This window comes from Triturus cristatus, chromosome 3_1, assembly GCF_964204655.1.
Source record: "Triturus cristatus chromosome 3_1, aTriCri1.1, whole genome shotgun sequence".
Classification (NCBI taxonomy): domain Eukaryota; kingdom Metazoa; phylum Chordata; class Amphibia; order Caudata; family Salamandridae; genus Triturus; species Triturus cristatus.
Genome location: NC_140583.1, coordinates 906,447,853 through 906,471,075, shown reverse-complemented (window position 1 = coordinate 906,471,075; position 23,223 = coordinate 906,447,853). Strand labels below are relative to the sequence as shown.

The 23,223-nt window shown below is 47.1% G+C and overlaps 1 protein-coding gene across 2 annotated transcripts in view; it reads right to left on the bottom strand.

Moving 5' to 3' along the window:
- Positions 1-23,223, bottom strand: part of FAP (fibroblast activation protein alpha) — a 619,508-nt gene that overhangs the window by 261,818 nt on the left and 334,467 nt on the right. For both annotated transcript variants that reach the window (XM_085645424.1, XM_085645423.1), the window contains one exon: positions 16,015-16,113. In XM_085645424.1, coding sequence (XP_085501550.1) covers positions 16,015-16,113 — 99 coding nt within the window. The remainder of the gene's footprint in view (positions 1-16,014; positions 16,114-23,223) is intronic.

Genomic DNA, 23,223 nt, shown 5'->3' with positions numbered 1-23,223 from the left:
ACTGGCACCCCCCTTCTGCAGCAAAATGCGTGATAGCCATGGAACTGGCACACAAGTGTCGGCTAACAGCTAAACACCCACAGCTGCTCAGGGAGAGCCTGCCATACACCATTGATCCGCTGATGTGGGAGTCCCACAGCATGTCAAGCCAATGCAAACCGTATGTGTCCGAGGGCAGTGTAACACACATTGATGCCATCATCACATTCCACTATCCCATCACAGATGACTGTCAACAAGTCTGACCATCTATTCAGGTGTACCCAGCTGCATGTCATGTGTACCATGGTGATGCAACATGGCTGCAGAGGAACCAAACATCGACAGGGGCAGTGTGCATACATCGTGAACAACTGCCACACCCAATACACCCCTGATGCATCCCTTACCCTAAGGAGACTTCCAAACGTGTCCGTGCCTGTAACGCTGAGTCAGCACACGATAACGTGTCCATGAGGAATAGCAGTGCCACAACAATGCAAGCAGCAGACAGCATGCGCAAGTACCTGGGGAAGAGAGACACACAAGAAGTCAGCCACAAAAAGCACAGCCACTTGCATGTGCATTTACTCGACACATGTATGGATGACAACATGCCAGGTCACAATTATGACTGGGGAAATACAACCATCACTGGCACCATCACTCCAGTGACACACCCACACACACCTCTGACTCACGTGCCATACATGCAGGTGGAGACACACATCACAACACATGCCACACGGGGACCAATGTGTACACACTCAGACACTGGTACTCACCACTAAGCAAAGAAGTCGCGTATGAGCCGAGTCCGGATGTCCTCTTGCGGCTCCACATCCTCCACATCACTAGCCCCATTGCCAAGCCCTTCGTCCTCCACGGGTGGATGGTCCTCGTCATCTTGATCCAGGATAAGTGGCACAGCTTTCTCAACTGCCATGTTGTGCAGCATGCAGCAGACCATGAAGATTTTGCAGACCTTCGCCGGGGCATATGGGAGTGCGCCGCCGGTCTTGTGTAGGCACCTGAATCGGCTCTTCAGCAGGCCAAACGTCCTCTCTATCACTCGCCTTGTCCGGCCATGGGCGGTGTTGTAGCGGAGCTGGGCCGGCGTGATGGGGTTGCGGAGAGGTGTGATCAGCCATGGCATGTTGGGATAGCCAGCGTCCCCTACATGGGAAGCACATGGACATCGTTAGAACAGGAGAAGCGGTCGTGCTGGAAGTCTACGCAAAATACAGGACAGACAGACTGTACCCACCAACAACACATGCTCGTTCGTTGCGCAGCTGCGTCATCATTTCAGGCATCCTGCTACGCCTCATGATGTAGGCATCGTGTGCTGATCCTGGAAAACGAGCACAGACATGTGAAATCACCATGTTGGACAGACACACCACAAGGGCATTGATGGAGTGGTAGTGCTTGCGATTCCGGTACGTTACCTCCTGTGCGTGTGGTGGTACCAAAGCAACATGTGTCCCATCTATGGACCCAATGACATGGGGTATCCCTCCCAGGGCATAGAATCCACGCTTGACCCCAGTCAACATTTTAGGGGTAGGAAAATGTATGAAGTCATCCAGGTGAATCAACATGGCCTCTAAGAAATCATGCAGCACACGGCAGAACATGCTCTGGGACATACGCGAGGACACCCATAGTGATAGGGAGCGTACAGGCGTGTGTACGGGCCGTACCACTACGAGTACGCATACGCGAGGACACCCATAGTGATAGTGAGCGTACAGGCGTGTGTACGGGCCGTACCACTACGAGTACGCATACGCGAGGACACCCATAGTGAGAGGGAGCGTACAGGCGTGTGTACGGGCTGTACCACTACGAGTACGCATACGCGAGGACACCCATAGTGATAGTGAACGTATGCACGCGTGTACGGGCCGTTGCTATGCATTTGGGGTGCCCTAGGGCCCCGGAACGCACCGTACCTGTGTGTGAAGCTCAAAATTACATAGGGGACACATGAGGGACAAGTATTAAGGCCTACATGCATGCTGGTTGTCATGGAGACCAAGTTTAAACTTTGATTTTGTTCTGGAAGGTGCACAGCAAAAGTCAGTTGGAATTAATCTACTTTGTTGCAATATGTTTGTGGGGTTGATATCATGCTGAAGAAAAAAACAGAATAAGAACCCACTGACTGCTAGGTTTGAAGGGATTGGAGGAAACATAGGATGCGAATGTGAGTGACCAATCACTCTGCACTCCTGTGCATGAAATGGGCCAGCAAGGCAGATATAAGGCAGCCAGGTCCCATGAGGGAGCACTTGCCTGCACATCTCTGTATTCCACGACCCAGCTGCTGCTACTGATTCCCTGGAACCATGTCAAGGGCTGTGGAGAGGTAACAGCCATTCACCCGGGAGGAGAACATTGCTTTGGTGGATGTGATCCTCCCACAGTACCCCATGCTGTATGGGCGACCAGGTTATCAGGTGAGTGCAGTGTCCACTGGCACAGACTGTGTCCCTTTTTTGTGACTGTGACTTCTGCCATTGTGTCCAGGTGTGACACACATGCTATGTACTGTAGGGGGGGTCCCGGGGGGGAATGCCTGATGTCTCCCAGCAGTGCCCAGAGACAGGAGGGGTGTGTGCAGAGTCCCCCCAGCAGTGCCCAGAGACAGGAGGGGTGGGTGCCTATCACTCCCAGCAGTGCCCAGAGACAGGAGGGGTGGGTGCAGAGTCCTCCCAGCAGTGCCCAGAGACAGGAGGGGTGGGTGCAGAGTCCTCCCAGCAGTGCCCAGAGACAGGAGGGGTGGGTGCAGAGTCCCCCCAGCAGTGCCCAGAGACATGAGGGGTGGGTGCCTATCACTCCCAGCAGTGCCCAGAGACAGGAGGGGTGGGTGCAGAGTCCTCCCAGCAGTGCCCAGAGACAGGAGGGGTGGGTGCAGAGTCCTCCCAGCAGTGCCCAGAGACTGGAGGGGTGGCTGCAGAGTCCCCCCAGCAGTGCCCAGAGACAGGAGGGTTGGGTGCCTATCACTCCCAGCAGTGCCCAGAGACAGGAGGGGTGGGTGTGATGCACAGTTTGAGCCTGGATCATTGATTGTGTAGTTGCCCTCATTCCACCTGTGTCCTTTCAATGGCACGTACTGCTTTTGGCCTTCCCCAGAGAATCATGTCCCTATGACAAAGGTCCAATGCGTTGGATGCATACTATGCCTTGTTGTAAACAGCAAATGTGTTCTAATCTGTGTCTCTGTGACATGTGCCAGGTGTATTGATGTAGTATCACTTGTTCATCCTCACAGGTAGACGCCTCTGCCAAGGAGCAGATATGGCTGGACGCCGTCAGCGCCGTGAGGAGTGCGGATGGTCGGAGGCGGCGCCTGTCCCAGGTGAGGAAACGCTGGCAGGATATCCGGTGCTGGACGCGGAGGATCGCACGGGTCCTGCTGGGGGACTCACCTGAGAGCCATAAGAACCGCGGGCGCCGCCGCCTCTCCCACATCCACAAGCGTGTGCTGGCGGTGGTCTTTCCAGTCTTGGACAGGCGCCTACAGGAGATGCAGCAGCAGGAAGGGGGTAGGTACATGTGTGTTTTTTGTGTTTCACCAGCATTTGTACGTGCACTGTTCCATGGATACACTGCCAGGGTTTTATGGTGCTGTGCAGATCCTGTTACCCACAGTATTGCAATGCTCTCCTGCCTCCCTTCCCCTCCTTGCAATGTGTTCCCTGGTCTGTGTGTAGTCACTCCGTCACAAGGTTATGTAGCCTGGCACCTTCTCCAAGTGTACTATGCCTGCAGCATCATGTGTGGGGGTGGTGTGTAACAGGTTTTGGGACCTTGCCTGTGCCCTGTCCAGTTCTGGACTTGTGGGTTCCATGTCAGTTGGCACTAATGCTGAGTCCAGACATGGGAGTTAATCTCTCAAGTGCGAGGCCTTCCAGCACGCATGTCCTATGTGGTGGCCTGTGACATGATGTGCATGAGTGTGCGGTACGCATAGTGCAGGGATGTTAGCGTGTGTTGCAGTCATTCCCATTCAGGAGCATGGAGTTGTGTGGCCACTACTGTCCCCAGGGGCATCTTTTCCTAGGTATCATGTGTGTAATCCGAAAATGTCGACAATCTCTGTGTCTACAGCATAGGTTGTGCTCTGTGCCATTGTCCCCTGGCACCATGTATATTGACGTGAAATGTAGTACAAGTGTCCACTGTCCAGCCTGACCTGATTTTCCAAGTACATACTCACGGTGGCCATTGCCTGTGTGTCTTGTTACAATCATCTGATGATGCCCATTTGTACATGATTATTTGGACAGGCGCACCTTGGGTATTTTGTGTGCAATATTGAATTTTTGCATGCCATGTGTATTTCACCCAGACTAAGAGATGTACGTGCTTCCTGTGTCTCCAAAGAATTGTCTCATGTAGGGGGTGGGTGGTGCGGGCATGGCCTACATGTCAAGACCTGAAATCTCCTTGCTAGGACTGGCCAGTGTGTGATGTTTGTCTGGACATACACTCAAGGTGCAGCGTGCCAGTCAGGGTGGGCATGTTATCAGTATTACCTATGCTGCATGTGCCTCTAGTTCCGGGATATGGTCCCTGCTCATCCCTATTTCCTGCCACGCTGTGTGGTGCAGATGCAGTGCTGGATTGTCCCCAGGGCCTTGCTCCTCAGTCAAAATTCCATGTCATCTCATTTGCTACTGTGTCATGCTCTCCATAGTTTTTCCGTGGCATGGTGGGTCAAACAACTGTGTCTTGCAGGGCCTACATATGTACCTTGTTTTGTAATTGTAACTCTTCTTTTGTTTCAGGCTATGCACTGTAACCTAAGTAGATTGGACTCATGTGACATATGTATACAGGTGTATGATTAATTTCCGTCTCTACACCCTGCCCACAGCATCGTCGGGGGACACGGAGGGAGACATGGACACAGACAGCGCAGAGGGACCGAGCACCAGTGCCAGCGGTGACATCGTGGCTGGCACATCGAGTGGGACTGAGGCGGAGGAGAGTGAAGCCGGGGACCTGTCGACTGGCACAACAGAGTATGAAGCTGACGGGTCCGAGGATGATCTCTCCGAGTGGGCGGTGGCTGCACCACCATCTGACAGCAGCCCTACATCTCGCACCGCCCCCTCCATTGGCATCAGCAGCCTCCCACGTGCTCGTGTCCCTTCCCAGCGTGCCCAGTCACCGCATGTCTCCTTCCTGCCCGGCACCGCACCCCCTGCCCCTGTCTCCACTGCTGCCGCCAATGCCGAGTCTGTGGACATCCAGCAGCAGTTGCAGGTTGGTCAGACTGCGATCCTTAATGTCCTCCATGCCCACAGCCAGGTCCTCAACAACATGGAGGCATACTTGGAGGGCATTCATTCATCGCAGGCTGACCAACGCAACTTGCTGAGGTCCATAGACTCGACACTGACTGCAGCAGTGGGTCTCCTGCAGCGCTACGTCCCACCCCCTACCCCTGCCCCTTCCACACTTCCCACTCCCATGCCTGTCCCACATACACCCAGACGTCAGCATGCACCCACCACAACAGACACAGGCATCACACCAGCAGGGAAGGTCCGCTGCACACCTCCTGACACGCACACACAGGGTGTAGTAGGCACACCCACTGGGTCGGGGGGCAAACGTGTGACACGCAGCCAGAGTGGGAGTCCACATTCCACCCAATCCACTCCCTCCAAATCCCCTCCCCTCAGCTCTCCTGGCCACATCTCCCCCAAAGACTCCTTCATGGCCGCTCTGTCCCTGAGCCCCACAGTGACACCACCCGGCAAGCGGTCAAGGAAGTCCACGGTCAGGGTGCTTGAGTCCCCCCCCTGTCCACACCCTCCCCCAGTGGCGCTGCGACCCATCCCTCTGACCCCCCCCCTCCTTGGGGCCTGTGGTTCCTTCGGGTGCAGGGGAGTCCCTGGAGGACCTTGCTAAGGTGTGCAGTGCGCTCCTAGAATCCACCTTTGGCCCTGCCCCACCCCCTGTGGTGGAGTCCTCCATCCCTGCACCCACGTCGCCTACCCTGCGGTGCCTGTTCCTTCCCCCCCACATGATGCCCTCACCCCTGTGGAAGACGACGGAATGTAACTGTGCAGGCAAGCTAGGGGACACGCATCCCACTGTGTCCCCCATCCAGCTGTGACTCATGGACTGCCCTATGGGCTTTGTAAATATTGAACTTTCTACTAACACACTATTTAAGATCATGCTGATTAAAGCCATTTTTGTTTCCTTTGAACACTACTGCTTTTCTGATGTTGCTGTTGGTGGGGCTGCGACCTGAGTTTGGGTGGTAATCATGTGTTGGGTGTGTGGGAAATGTAGTAGTGTGCTGGTCATAGGGGGGACCCTGGTATCTGTGTGCCATCACACGGTGTTAGCTAGGTTTCTCTGTCCATGTACGCAGTTGCTGCATGGTGAAATTGTTCCAAGGTGTATTCCTTCCTCTGTGTACCCTGACATCTTCCCTGCAGGGTGTTCCCAATATGTGGTGCTGAGCTGTGTCTACATCAGCTGGGTGTTTGACGGACTCCTTCAACTTTGCACATTCATGCTGAGCGATGTCTCCACCTGCATCATTCGTGGCATCCTTGGTAGTCATAGTACTTGTGTGTGTGGACTATTGACATGACTTCATGTGGACATGTTTTCTTTTCTGCGCTATGCATGTGTATACTCCCAGCCTCGCACACATGTGGTACATGTACTGCAGGGTCTTTGTGCACCTGACTGACATTTGTGGGCATGGTATCTGTGGCTACTCCACCCTTTGCGTTCCATGGGCACTGCTGGGAGTGTTAGGCACCCACCCCTCCTGTCTCTGGGCACTGCTGGGAGGACTCTACACCCACCCCTCCTGTATCAGGGCACTGCTGGGTGGACTCTACACCCACCCCTCCTGCCTCTGGGCACTGCTGGGAGGACTCTGCACCCACCCCTCCTGTCTCTGGGCACTGATGGGAGGACTCTGCACACACCCCTCCTGCCTCTGGGCACTGCTGGGAGGCCTCTGCACCCACCCCTCCTGTGTCTGGGCACTGCTGGAAGGACTCTGCACCCACCCTCCTGTCTCTGGGCACTGCTGGGAGTGATAGGCACCCACACCTCCTGTGTCTGGGCACTGCTGGGAGGACTCTGCACCCACCCCTCCTGTGTCTGGGCACTGCTGGGAGTGATAAGCACCCACCCCTCCTGTCTCTGGGCACTGCTGGGGGGACTCTGCACCCACCCCTCCTGTCTCTGGGCACTGCTGGGAGGACTCTGCACCCACCCCTCCTGTCTCTGGGCACTGCTGGGAGGACTCTGCACCCACCCCTCCTGTCTCTGGGCACTGCTGGGGGGACTCTGCACCCACCCCTCCTGTCTCTGGGCACTGCTGGGAGGACTCTTCACCCACCCCTCCTGTCTCTGGGCACTGCTGGGAGGACTCTGCACCCACCCCTCCTGTCTCTGGGCACTGCTGGGGGGACTCTGCAGACACCCCTCCTGTCTCTGGGCACTGCTGGGAGTGATAGGCACCCACCCCTCCTGTCTCTGGGCACTGCTGGGGGGACTCTGCACCCACCCCTCCTGTCTCTGGGCACTGCTGGGAGGACTCTGCACCCACCCCTCCTGTGTCTGGGCACTGCTGGGGGGACTCTGCACCCACCCCTCCTGTCTCTGGGCACTGCTGGGGGGACTCTGCACACACCCCTCCTGTCTCTGGGCACTGCTGGGAGTGATAGGCACCCACCCCTCCTGTCTCTGGGCACTGCTGGGGGGACTCTGCACCCACCCCTCCTGTCTCTGGGCACTGCTGGGAGGACTCTGCACCCACCCCTCCTGTGTCTGGGCACTGCTGGGGGACTCTGCACCCACCCCTCCTGTCTCTGGGCACTGCTGGGGGGACTCTGCACACACCCCTCCTGTCTCTGGGCACTGCTGGGAGTGATAGGCACCCACCCCTCATATGTCTGGGCACTGCTGGGGGGACTCTGCACACACCCCTCCTAATTCACAATATGTACGCTTCGAACATACACGGGTGGGGTTCGCTCCATGCATACGCGGGTGAGGGTACGTGTCGTACTTACACTGTTGGGGTGGGGGTACGCTCCATACATACGCGGGTGGGGGTACGTGTCGTACTTACACTGTTGGGGTGGGGGGTACGCTCCATGCATACGCGGGTGAGGGTACGGGTCGTACTTACACTGTTGGGGTGGGGGGTACGCTCCATGCATACGCGGGTGAGGGTACGGGTCGTACTTACACTGTTGGGGTGGGGGGTTCGCTCCATGCATACGCGGGTGAGGGTACGGGTCGTACTTACACTGTTGGGGTGGGGGGTACGCTCCATGCATACGCGGGTGAGGGTACGGGTCGTACTTACACTGTTGGGGTGGGGGGTACGCTCCATGCATACGCGGGTGAGGGTACGGGTCGTACTTACACTGTTGGGGTGGGGGGTTCGCTCCATGCATACGCGGGTGAGGGTACGGGTCGTACTTACACTGTTGGGGTGAGGGGTACGCTCCGTACGTACGCGGGTGGGGGTACGTGTCGTACTTACACTGTTGGGGTGGGGGTACGCTCCGTACATACGCGGGTGGGGGTACGTGTCGTACTTACACTGTTGGGATGGGGGGTACGCTCCGTACGTACGCGGGTGGGGGTACGTGTCGTACTTACACTGTTGGGGTGGGGGGTACGCTCCGTACGTACGCGGGTGGGGGTACGTGTCGTACTTACACTGTTGGGGTGGGGGGTACGCTCCGTACGTACGTGGGTGGGGGTACGTGTCGTACTTACACTGTTGGGGTGGGGGATACGCTCCATGCATACGCGGGTGGGGGTACGGTCCGTACATTGCCGTACCCACGCTGTGGAATGCTTGTGCGGGCCGTCCCCAGGCCTTTGCCACGTGGGAACGTGCCGTCCCGCAATTGTTGGGGTGACGTAGGTGTGGGCGTGGTATGACTCGTACCCACGCTCTTAAGGCGTGGGTACGGGACGTACCTCTATGGTTGTGTTGCCGGTTCGCGTCGTGAAGAACTTCCGTTGTTGCGGTCGCTGGCTTGGCTGGACACGCCCCCACCCCCTCGTAGTGACCAGGGCCTGAGGGTCAGGTATGTCCAGGGCATGTGTGCTGTGTGACTTGGGTGGGGGTTATGTGTCCTGCCCCTGCCCCCCCCCTTTGCCCATGGGTGTTGTTCTGACCTTCTGCGGCGTCTGCGTCGTAACCTGTAGAGGAGGTCGACTGCTATGAGGGCACGTAGGTTCGGGTCCATGTCTGTCCGTCGCGTACAGGTCCTCCTTGTTCGCGTCGTCCTGTCTGTCCGTCGCATACGGGTCTTCCTTGTTCGCGTCGTCCTGATTTCCCGGCAGTTTTTGGCAGCCGGAAAATATTCACCGTGCGGAATGACGTCGGTGCGAATCGTAATTCCTGGTTCGTGAATGGCAGGCTGCGTGCGTCCCGACGTCACGTCGGCGCTTTCCCGGATCGCATTTGTACGTTTATTTTGTTCGGTCGGGGTTTTGTACGATTCGTACGGGAAAGGTGTTTCTGTGCGAATCGTAATTCCATGTTTGTAGTTTGGTACGACCGGGTACGCGTCGGACGGAGAATATGCTCCGTCCGACGGTTCGTACCCGGGTTTTACCGGATCGTGATCGGCACCTCTGTCTTGGTTCTCTTCTTGAGGAAGAAGCAAGCTCCCTCAGGTTGAAAAGCCCTGCTAGAGATTTCTAAAGCCTTAACGTCTGAGGTTCTTCTAAAAGATACTAGACAAAGTAAAACTGTAAGTTTATAAGAAATGCGTTCAAGAGAAGGAAAAGAGTTATCTCCCCAAGAGGATAGAGTTCTAAGAATAAGAGTGACATCCCACATGGCGGTGTACTTAGCAGAAGGGGGGTTGAGAATTCTCATACTTCTCATTATTTTTTTAGTTAATAAGCTTTGCCCAACGGAAATTCCATTAATTAAAGAGTGGCCAGCAGAGATAGCAGATCTATAAACATTAACGGTTCTATAAGATCGACCAGAGGTAAATAAATCAGAAAGATAATTGACAGCATGAACTAGATCAGTTGAAACGGGATCATAACTTCGTTGAAGGCACCAGCGAACCCATTTGTTCCATGCCAATCGATAAGCTTTCCTTGTACCTGGTGCCCATGATTCGGAAATGAGTGTGAAAGCATTTGACGAAAGACCTGGGATTCGCCACTGTCTCCTGAAATCTTCCAAGCCGTCAGAACCAGAAGACCCTGTTCTACCAGGGGATGAAAATCTCCTTCCGGTCCTATGAGTACCTCTCTGAAAGAAGGAATCAGAATGGGGAAGTCGATAGACATTTCTAGAATTATTGGAAACCATGCTTGGGATTTCCACAGTGGAGTTATCACCACCATGCTCTCTTTGTAACGACGAGCATGAAGAAGAAGACGGGGAAGCAAGGCAAAAGGTGGGTAAGCATAGGGGGCCAGACCTCTCCAATCTTGGAGGAATGCATCTACATTCTGAGCTTGAGGATCCGGTCTCCAACTGAAGAAGTTCTCCAACTGGGTATTCAGACGATCTGCAAATAGGTCCGTATGGAAAGGACCACATCTGGCCTGGATGGTTAAGAAAATCTGTCTGTCTAGTCTCCAGTTGCTGGAATCCTTGAAATTCCTTGAGAACCAGTCTGCTACACCATTGTTCAGACCAGGAATATGTTCCGCTATGACTGATATTCCTTTGTTCAAGCAAAAGTACCAGAAACCTTTCGCTAGGTCCGACAGACACTTCGAGTGAGGACCCCCTAGTTTGCTGACATAACGTACTGCGGAGACGTTGTCCATCCGTAACGTTACACAGCATTTCGCAGAATTCTGGGTGAAACAACGAATCGCGAATGAACCTGCTAATAATTCTAAGCAGTTGATATGCAATTTCTTCTCTTGAAGAGTCCAACGACCCCCTGTAGATGAGTTCCCACATCTGGCTCCCCATCCTTCCAAACTCGCGTCCGATTCTATTATAAGGTCTGGTTCCTCCCCAAAAATGGCTCTGCCATTCCATGCTTCTACATTCTTCAACCACAAAAGAATTTCGCTCTTCGAGTCGTGGTCGAGGGAAATCAAGTGGGAGTAGGAGAGAGTCGATCTCAGTGATCTGGCTTTGAGTCTCTGAAGGGCTCGATAGTGTAATGGGCCCGGAAAGATTGCTTGAATTGTTGAAGAAAGAAGGCCCAGGATCTTTGCTAAGTACCTTAAGGGGAACCGATCTAGTTTGAGTAGATTCCTGAGTTCTTTCCTCACTTTTCTTACTTTGTCCGAAGGAAGTTTCAGTTCTGCCTTTATTGTATCTACTAAGAAACCCAGAAATTGTGTCTGTTGACTTGGGGTCACACAAGATTTCTTCATGTTTATGATGAAGCCAAGATGTTGAAGAAGACGAATTGTAAGATCTCTGTGAAGGGATACGGTTTGTTTTGATTGTGCCATAATGAGGATGTCGTCGAGATATATAATCAGTCTGACACCCCTCTGTCTGAGCCAAGCGGTAACAGGTCGGAGAACCTTGGTAAAACACCAAGGGGCGGATGAAAGACCGAAGGGAAGGCTGTGAAACTGGAATAATTTACCTTCCCAGAAGAATTGAAGGAATTTCTGGTGAGGTCCCCAGATAGGAATTGTTAAGTAAGCGTCCTTTAGGTCTAGTCTGGTTAACCAATCTCTTTTTCGGAGAATGTCTCTTAGGAGGTGTATCCCTTCCATTTTGAAATGTTGGTATACTACCCATTGGTTTAATTCTTTCAAGTTTATGACAGGCCTCTGTTCTTTGTTTTTCTTTTCTACTAGAAATATATTGCTGACAAACCCTATGAAATTTGATTCTACAATCGCACCTTTGCTTAAAAGATCTCCTACTTCCTGGGAAACCAGAAGTCTGTCTGTGTGTGAGAAGGTAATTTCTCGAGGGTGATTTGATTGGAAAGGTGTATGGGTGAAGTCTGTTTTGTAACCTCTCACTGTGTTTAAGACCCAAGGATCTTTGGTTACTAAGTTCCAGTTGTTTGCGAATTGACAAAGTCTCCCACCCACCTTTGGAGGGGTATCTGAAAGGTCTTTCAAGATTCCTACCTGATGAGAAGGAGCGTTGTCTGCGTTCTCCTCTGAAGGGACGTCCTCGACTTCTCTGTCTTTGTGGGTAGAATTGTTGATTTCCGATATTGGAGTTATATCTCCCTCCACGGGACATGAAGGGTCTTGTAATGGAGTTTCCTCGGCCGGGAAAACGACCCCGTATTCTCCCGGCCCGGGTGAAAACACGATCTTGGAATACTCTTTTGATGTCCTTCTGTGATTTCTGAATGGAATTGAAGGCGCCGACGTATTTGGCCATGTCTTTGATGAAGTCTTCACCAAAGAGGAAGCCTTGGGAGCTAGGACCTAGGTAATTCTTTGCCAATTCAATTAGTTTTGGATCTATTTTAAACAGAATTCCCTTCCTTCTTTCGGTGGAAATAGCAGTATTTGCGTTTCCTAAAAGGCATATAGCCCGTTGGACCCACTCCCTTAGTTCCTTTGGATCAACTCGGGAATCCTCTATATAAGCAGATTCGGCCATTTCAAAAATTTTGGTAAGGGGGCCAATGGTGTCAAGAAGGCGATCTTGGCATGATTTTAATCCTTTATCTATCCCCTTCCTCGGGTCCCTCGCAGTTTTAGCTATAAATGCCACAACTTTGGGATCTAGTTCCGGTGTTGCGACTATCTTATTTGGGAGGGGGGGTCTCGGGCATTCGGAGCGTAACCTAGATCTCACCTCTTGGGGGATCTCCTTCCTGAGCCAGAAGGTGAGGTACTCCGCTATGTGTTGGGATGGGGTCCATTCCGGGGATAAGGGATGTTTTATTAACAAGGGTTCAAACATTAGGTCCCCAAAAGGGTCTAAGCGTCCCATGTTGGCTTGTGAGGTCTTTGAAACCTCTTCGGAGCTTCCCGTCCCCCTTGGTGTCTCTTCCGCATCAGTGTTGAAGCCAGAAAAGCAAGACAGATCGATTTCAGTATCAGATTTGTCTTCATTATCTATAGTAATTGGAAGCTCAGGGCCTATATCATGCCCACATTGGGTGCCCGAGGCACCAGTCTTGTCACCGCCTTGCAAGCGTGATAGAGGAGCGGTGGTTTTGGCTTTTTTTAAAGCGGGTCTATCTTTATCTCCATGCGACCTCTTTTTTGGAGCCTTATTTGCACCTTCATTTTGTGTAGTAGTGGAAGGGCGGGGCGTAATGAGGGAGAAGGACTCTAATTTTTCATTAATTTTGTCATCAATTGAGCCAATTACCTTCTCCACCGCTTTATTGATGAGGTCTTCCAATCTGTCATCAATAGATGGTTGGGGGGAGGACATTATGATTATATATTAAAATTAGATTAATATTGAATGAATGAGAATAATCCTTCTTCCCCTTTTTTTTTTTGTTTAAATTATTTTTAAATCCTATCAAGGATGTGAAGAAGGGAACAACTAATTGCTAAATCTCGAATCTCGTGTGCTCTGGCGGATGCTCTGGCGATCAAATGATAGAGAGACAGTTGGATCGTAGTTAAACTTGAATTGTTCCCAAGGCGGTAAAATGGTCGAGTCATTATGCATGCGAAGGGGATCCCAACAAGCTAAAATGGATGCCACGCCCGCAAGCGCGAGCGTGGTTGTTTGCTAATGGTCTTTCCTCTAACGTTGCTGCCTCCACACGTCTCTCTCGCGTGTGAGGCAGCCCGATCGGAGGATTGTGTGGATACGGAGAAGGAAACCTTCACGAAGGCGTGAGTGGGTCTACAGGGACGAGGGTTATTAATAAGCTTGACTTGCCGAAAAGGGGGGTATATTGATGGGATGAGCGTTACGAGTGCGATCGGCGCGAGGCTAAAAATTGAAGGAAAACAGCGAGCGCGAGCTGGTGGGAAACAGTAAGCGCGAGCTGGGGAATATGAATTGAAGAGTAGCTAAAGGGTGAAAAAACGAGTGAATCCGATCCAGAGTGGGATCGGAGGAGGAAAAGTTCGGAAGAAAGAGATAATCTCTGAGGAAATGCCACATTTTAACATTTAGGAGAGCGCATTTGTAAAGCCTTATTGTAATTTGAACCCAAAGGGTAGAAAAATTAAAGAAAGGCAATCCAGAGATCAGTATAAAGTATTAAATATATAAACAGTTGAAATAACATATATATAGAGAAAAAATATGAAGTACGGGTTGAGGAGTAATTATCTTTCTGAGCAGCAGCAACAAAGAAGGAAGATGACTGGTCGCGAAGGGACTATATAGTTATTTAGAATGTTCATTGAAGTTCTGTATTCTTCAATTGTTGCTGCTGAGCTGTGGCAATAATGGAGATTTGCATAATATGGCCTCCGTGTCGTGCCATAAAATTACTATTCCCACTCCAGTGAGTGCAACAGTAGGGAAAGAGTTGAATAGCGTAGGGGTAAAAATTACTATTCCCACTCCAAAGAGTGCAACAGTAGGGAAAGCATTGGATAGAGTAGGGGTAAAAATTACTATTCCCACTTCAGAGAGTGCAACAGTAGGGAAAGTGGTGGATAGCGTACGGGTTAAAAATAACATAGTTATCAATTACAGTTTTTTAAATTAAATAATGATGTATTAATAAATTAACATTAAATTAATTATAAAATACCAATAAATGAAAATTAATAATTACTTTAATAACATTAAATTACTTCCCACCCTTTTCCCCAATAAACACACAACCCACTCCTCATAAAATATAACACAATAAATATAATTATCAATTAATCAATTAATAAAAATGGAATACCATTTAATAATTAATTAACAATAAATTACTTATCAATACCAATAAATAATAATTAATAAAATTAATTAATAATTAACAAAAAATTAATGCTCAATACCAATAAATATTAATAAATAATTACTTAATTATAATAAATTACTTCCCACCCTTTTCACCTATAAACACACAATCCACTCTTAAACTAAATTAACATATTTATCAATTAATTAATTAATTGAAATGATTTGCCAATTAATAAATAATAAACAGTACATTAGTTATCAACACCAAAAAAATAAAAATTATTAATTAATTTATTATAATTAATTTACTTCCCACCTTATTCCCCTATAAAACCACAACCCGCTCCAATAAAAAATGATTACAATTAATATAATTATCAATTGATCAATAATAAAAATTAATTGCCAATTAATAATTAGTTAACAATAAATTAATTATCAATACCAATTTATAAAAATTCATAATTACTTAATTACAATTAAATTACTTCCCACCCTATTTCCCTATAAACCCACAACCCGCTACAGAACTGAAATGCAAAATATAAATAAAAATAATTAATAATTTCAAAAAATTATGAATTAATTTACTATAATTAAATTATTTCCCACCCTATTCCCACTATAAACCCACATCCCGCTACAGTACTAAAACATAAAATTTACTTTTTAAAAATTACTAACTACTAAACAATTAATACATATATTTAAAGAAATAATACATAACATAACAAAACACGTGTAACACATACATATAAAATACATACTAAAATACATAACACTAACATAAACATCGATATTATTAACATCGATATTTTTACTATCGATATTAATAACTTCGATATTAACAAAAACGATATTTCTTACCTTGAGGTTGATATTCTGGTCACCGATATTCTTGATGTCGATATTCTGTCCATACGATATTTTAAACTCGATATTAATGTAGGTCGAAATAAAAAACTCGATATTTTGTCTGTGCACCAGTCCTCTTAACCCAGGTAGAAGACATTAGATGATAGTATGTACCTGCCTGATGTTCTTAGTTCAGAGTTCAAGGTGCTCATGAGAGATCACAGTGTATGATGAGATCCATATAAAGAGAGATTAATCACATGCAATCAATCACATTTTACTGGTGTTAAACCAATGCAGGATTCTAATAATGCAGACAAAAAATTGAAAATGCAGAATGGAAGTAAATTTAGCTTTGAATATCTTACTCATTCCATTTAGTTCAATTGTCTTTATTTCCTCTGTGGGCATTTGGATTTTCTTTATCGCAGTTTCCAGGTCTTTATTCTCTTCCAAGATTTTGAGCTCTAAATAAAATAATTCATAGTTAATTATTGTGTTTAATTATCTCAGGTAGTCGAACCAGCATTGCATTTCAAAAGCATTTTAGAGGATTTTCTTCTCTGCAGTACTCATGCAACCATAACATTGAGTTTCTTTCATTTTTAGATCTTGCATACAAACAATTTTCGGTATATTTTGCTTTAAATTCACTGTCTATAACACAATAAGCATAATATGTTAATTGGGTCAGCCACTTGCTCATGATTACATTGCTTTCTTGTCTATCACAGTGTCTTACTCCTTATTGATGACTTTCCTCCCTATTCTTGTTTTTGTCTCATCCAAATAGTATTTAGTCTTACTATGTTTTTGACTGGATCAGCAGCATTCTTCCACTGCTGATGTCAAAACATTGCTTTGCATGAAGAACTATCTCTTTCCTTTGCTCTGTCTCTCCCTTGTCCCCTTCATTTACCACCAGCCCACTTCACTCTCTATTAAAAAATATCCCCATTCACCTGCTTGATTGGACAGGCATCTCACACTCCCATGCCCCTTTCCATAATATAATCTGATGTTGTGCAGAGGTATATTTCAAAATAGGTTGTGGCTCAAAGCCTGTTTCAAAAAATCGGTGAGAAAGCCCAATTCTTCTGTTGACAGTGGATATCTGGGCATGTGCTCGTGTTAAATAGTTGTAATACAGTTTTTGAGAAATTCTATGTAACAAGGATATTTAAAAGGTGTGGACATTTATTTCTAGACCTTTGCTGACAATTTTGAGGCATTGCAGATTTTTGAATAATGTAGAATGTAAGGGTTTCCTACTTGGGGGTGGTTTATCTCACACTGGGATTGTACATATCATTCTAAGGTTGTATGCCATTGTGCCCATCACAGGAATGTGTGTAGTGATTTTTTCCAAACAATGGAGGTTTGTCCTTAGGGCCTGGCAAAAGATGCCTGTTCAGTGGCATATGTATACCTGCCCACCTCTTGACTTAAAATTTCAGGACATACTAAAACTTTGAGAGGGTAATCCTCTTAAAGTAAATGGGGTGCATTCCCTTTTTGGAGGGTGTTTAAGATTTAAAATGGGGCAGACCCTATTAAAGTCTATAAAGGTATTTTGTCGGCAAGTTGGGTGAATACCACTAAAACAAGCATTTACAATGCAATCAGGCTTGCATTTCTGAAAGTTAGAGATCTTGGCATTGAAAATTACAATGTTTTTTACTGAAAAAAATGTAACAGCATCCTGGAAAGGCAAACACTCAAAGGTAATGAAAGATTAAGCAAAGCATGTGAAATGTAAGCAGGAACAACATGGTTACTGTAACGCGCTCAACCACTGGCCACATTACAATGAATGATGACCTTATAGGTCTTCTACCGTGCACAGCCACAAACTGAATTGCATATAAGATTTGCAAAATACCCAAATGAAATGGTGCCAACTGCTCCGGCTAAGGAAGATGAAATCCTAGACGACCGTCCAAAGCTGCACATTTCTGACAGCTGGTTCTACAAAGAGGCGTGAAGCAGTAGGCTCAACCCAGTGATAATATTTTCCCCATTTTTGCTCACAGACAGCACATCTGAAAACGTTGTTTCCTACATCACTGTATACACATTTGTAGAATTTGGTAATGTAGCTCGGTTATTCTCTGGCCCTCATGTGAGCAGAATTAAGGTGAACTCAATTTCAACTAAATGTTCTTGAGCAGTCAGTATTCTATAATTTGCTTGCCATTCAGTGTTTAGATAAGTGGCACCAGATGTATTATATCAACTGAATGTTCCTTTAAAGACAGGACAATGATGAACCAAACAGATGAGGGCTACATACGTCATAAGCACATTTGCCACTGTGCAGAAACTACTTTTCTATTCCATTCAAGGAGGCTTAAAAGGTGCCTGCTGCTACAGTGGAAATGTGCACTACATTTTCTAAAAGAATGTAATTGAACAGTGGGTCTGAGGGATGCAGTTAATCACTGGGAAAGCTTCTTTTCTACAGCACATTATACCAGATAACCCCATAACCCCGTTTATAACATACTAAGTGCAACTGCGTGGACTTGTTTTATCTTACTCCAGGAAGAGTCATGCCATTTTTCTGACACAAATTTCAGCTGATTTTGCAACCCGCGTGCTTCACCTTAGTCACACACTGACCTCCCAAAAGCCGCCTGAAACGTACACCACGTGCAAAAAACAAAAAAAAACAGATTATGTACTATTAAGATCGCTGAAAAAGTGGAATTTGAGCTAGTCTTTTTCTCCGAGTTAGAATGAACTAATTCCCGGTAAGACTCGCCAGTCCTGAATAAAGCTTCATAATCTTGCCCGCCCCATGCTTTTACAAATGACGTAAGCAGAAAGGTCAGTCACGTTAAATGTCATGACAGTATTTCATTGAGCGAAAAAGTAATGGTGGAAGTATTTCTCGTTCTCAAAATTGAGATGCCTGTTCCTCCCCTGAGGTACTGAAATGCACGACTGCCAGAGCAAACAATCTCCATTTCATTTGGCGTGGACCATGTACTTTATGGGGCACCTGAAATCCCACTTTTATTGTCCGATTGCAGTCTTTCACTCATAATTTTAAAGCTTTTACTAAAGTACTCTCCGGGGAAACACAATTTTGTAGTACTTTACAAATCATCGCCAGGAAAGGACTAGCTATATGGGAGCCTGTTTTCGGTCAAATGTTAACAGGCAGCAAAGACACACGATAACAGGGCGCTGGACAGTGTTCCTACACGCTATAACCTTTCTATAAGCGCCTTGCTTCCTTTTACATGGTGCATGGGGGAATATATGATGAATTAGTCGTAGAAAATGGGCATACCTCACTGGTGTGTTATACTTAATAAAATGAAAATATTAAAGAATATAGGAAGAATTCGGTAAGCAAGATAAACACAGAAATGATTTTATTATTTTATTTAATTTGCGCTTAATTTGTATTTTCACTTATAGTGTTTACAGAGCGTGTGTGTAAGCGGTTACAGCCGTAGTGCACCGTACTTTTATTATTTTTTTATTCTCCAGCAAACATGAATGTTTTAGCAAAACGTAATATAAAACTTAACCATAACACATAGCACAATTACAATCTTCCTGGTGACAGTGGTGCGGTAACCATGTACCCAATATTACCGTTATCAGGCCAATACACATTTCGGGTTCCGAAATGAGGAACAACGTGCGTGAAACAGTAACACCACACCTTCGCCCACAAGATGAGCTCAGTAATCTGGCCCTTTTCCTTGCATATCGACACATCCTTCTAGCAAGTGGATATGTACCCGGAAACAAGTGTAAATTCACATCACTTCTAATTCCGTTTGCGGCGGAAACTCCTGTTTCAGCATAAATCTAAATTAAAGGGACCCTTGTAATGGGGGCTTTAGAGGAGGTATCTTCTATGCAAGAAAATCAGTCACCTTCCTAAACATGGTACACGTCAAGGCTTGAAGCACCGGGCCATCTACAGCAGATGAGGTCATCACCGTCCTGCATTTCTTGAAGATGGGTCGAAGCCGAAGAGGAGGGGCTTGACAGATTGGGGAGAAAGAGTTGCTAATGGACGAATGGGCGGATTTCTGAACGTTAACAGGCAGCACAGACACACACACGGCCGCCAAAGATAAAGCGCTGTGGCAGTCGCGCTGATTTTAATAAAACAAAAACACATTGCATGAATGTGTTTTGCAATGAAAACGCGCTGAGGCACAAAGCAATAACCAGCCGTGGGTGCGAACAGCACTGCACTGCAGAGCTCGGTCGTACAGAGCACGAAAGTGATTGTACTGTGATTCTGGGCAATTCGCTTAATCTCCCCGGGCCTATTAAATAATGAATGAGTCCTTAACTGGTGACCTTCGGTTCCGGATCCCGCCAACACAGATGGGAGGAGGGAAGATAGGCCATCACAAGCTGTACTGTGTGATGGCGGACTAAAATGCTCTCTGAGTGAAATCACTGGAAAGAGAGCTGAGCACAACAAAGGAGGGACTTTAACAGAAATGCTCCAATGGGAAACACACATTTCTGAATGCTGCAGCTAACAGCCAATAACAATGGGTGGGCTTGCCAAAGCCACAAAGAGATATACAACAAGTCATCGCTGACGCTCTACCTAAAAAGGGTAACATTCAGCAATGTGGGTGACTTGAAAGACATTCTATGTGCTCTGCATCTGATCAAAGGTTATGTCCATTGTCACATTACTGGTAGTAGAAAATTGGCCACAGTGTGGCCACAGGTGTAGCAGATCGAATTACTTCCAATCCACAAGCCCTATAGGATGCTGTTTCAATGACTGAATGATGTCATCGGTGATATGTGAGTTCATAAAGGGGTACAAGCTAGAGTAAGCTCAATAAATTATAACTGGTATTTTGATCAGGGAATCATAATTATTCCTGAGATTATCTTGTGGTTTTAAGTCTTGACAGAGACTCCAAGAATAAAATTAGGACAAAGGAGAGCTCTAGTTATTTTAACAGTATAAATACCAACCCACATTGACATTAAGATTCATAACTCACTTAAAGAAATGTTCTTGGCCTAGAGGCATTACTAAAAGATCTTGTGAAAAGTGCCCCTCCCTGGCTGGGCCTATGGGGCATGTAGCGCTGGCCCAATGAGGAGCACAGCCCGATGATGAAGCATACCACCATTGGTGGGTGAGGGCTTGTGCTCCTAAAAGGAGCAACATTTAATGACCAGGACTGGTCCAGACCCATATTATAGGCTGGTTTCGCATCTTTGTTACGGAACAGTACGCTTTTTTGTTTGAATTTGTTGATAAAGTGAGGATGCATGCTGGAGCGATTAATCCTCTCTGCCCCTCAAGGATTTATAGAAGTAAACATGGAAGCAGCCAGCTTTACCACAATTAGAATAGTTGTTAGGCCTTGTCCCTGTAAAGGCATGTGTAACATTAAATGTTTACATGTCCTGCTTTTAAGCACAATGCACTCTGCCTAATGGGCATTAAAATCTACCTTATAAGTGACTTATTCATTTTTTGGAAGGGGTCAGGCTGTCGAAAACATTTATTTTGACAAGCTGGATTGGTAGTTTTAAAATGCACTGTCATCATACAATGGTAGGCTTGGGGTCAGGTTTGCTGTGTCACTGCAGTGGATGGCAAAATGGGTGCTGCAGCCCACGGGGGACATTTAACTTACAGGTCCTGGATATACTTTATACCATACTCAAGGGACTTCTAGGGACGTTAAATGTGCCAATCTGGTGGATATCAATGTAAACCTGTATAAAGGGGAGCACAGCACTTTACCCCTAGTTAGCAGGGGTAAAGTGCACAGAGTTCTATGGCAAACAACAACAGTCAAGGCAACAATATGGGCAAATGGCACACAAAAGATGATCATTTCCAACAGGAGTGATGGGAGGATGCAACTTCCCACCCGAGAGGAGGGATTTTGGCTTGAATTACACACAATCCAAGAGGTATGGGATTTCTACAGGGGTAGGTAAACAGATAACAACTACTCCAGAGTGCTGGATCTGAAGATCTTTGATATATTTCCCCCCAACATTTTGCCTTCCTTCCTCCTGTTTTTGCTGATTGAATTTTTGGTGGCCTTAGAAATCTCACAGTGATAAAGTGCTTCATCTCCCTAAAACACAGTAACATTGGTCTCCACCCAATTGGCACATTTAATTTGACTGTAAGTCCGTAGTAAAGTGGTACTACATGTACACAGGGTCTGTAAATAAATGCTACTAGTGGGCCTGCAGGACTCATTGTGACACCCATTTGAGTAGCCCTTTAAACATGTCTCCAGCCTCACATTGCAGCCTGTGTGTGCAGTTTAAATTGCCATTTCGACCTGGCAATATAAACCTTTTTGCCAGGCCTATACCTTCCTTTATAATACATAAGTCACCCTAGGTTAAGCCCTAAGAAACCTATAGGGCAGGGTGCCAAGTATTTGAAATGTTGTACATTTACTTTTGACTTTTAAATGTCCTTGTAGTGAAAAATTCTTAAATTCGTTTTTCCCTCCTGCAAGGCCAATCTCTTCCATGAGATAACATTGGGTTATCTTATGACACTTAACTAACTGATCAGAACCTCAGAGACAGAAAAGGCTCCAAACACCTTGAACCCTGCACCAGGACTCTGCCTGCTGTAAGTCATGCCCCCCTCAGTCAGGGACCTTTGGAAGTGGGCCTGAAGATACTCTGCTGGTCCAGCTCTAGTCGTAGCAGAACCGATGCAACGTGACGCATCTTCAAACAGGACCGTGCATCGTAACCCTGCAGCTGTTTGGAACCTCCGCTGTGTAATGCATCCTCGACCCAGGACCTTGCACCTGCTGCTGCTGCCACCTAAATGTGGGACCTTGCAACCAGGATTTAAGGTACTTTGTTCAACAAGTCTAACTTGGTCCCTTTGTCCGACCCGCACTCCATAGCTTTTGACCTCAACTTGTGACTTGTAAGCAGTTCGGCTCTACCAGAAAACCACAGTTGGTGCTTTTTGCTTTTAAGCACCATTTTTCCCAAAATATTTCAAATAGTATATATCCGTTTCTACTAATTGGATTGTTGTCATTTTATTGTCAAGCCTGCTTTTTGACAAGCTACCAGAGGGTTTAGTCCAGGCTAATTTGGGGTTTACTTGTGTTTCACCCTGACAAGAATTGTGGTTGCTGCCTGAGTAGGGTTTCATCCCCCTCAACCAGTATCCCAATTTATTACACAGAGGATCTGGAAAGAGACATGAAAAATAATGAGTAACTCCAATACTTTAGCACAACTTCTCCTTTTCCCGCGCAGCTTTTTTCCAACAGAAATATGAATAATGCTGCCTCAGATATTCTATTTACCTAATTTGCCCAATGCAACTTTTAATTTCGAAAGGGTAACACTGGGGTAAGGCAACCATCAAAGACAGAACAATAGCATGAGACAGTAGAAGTCAGGAGATAGAGGTGACCGTGAATATCTTTGAGATAAAGTAAATACAACACAGATAAATACGCCTGTTAAATAGGGGGCATAAGAGAAGTAGTAAGAAGAAGCTAGAGTAGATAGGCAGGAATCACAGTTCTAGTTGGGCTAACCACCTCCTGTCAAGCAATTGGATC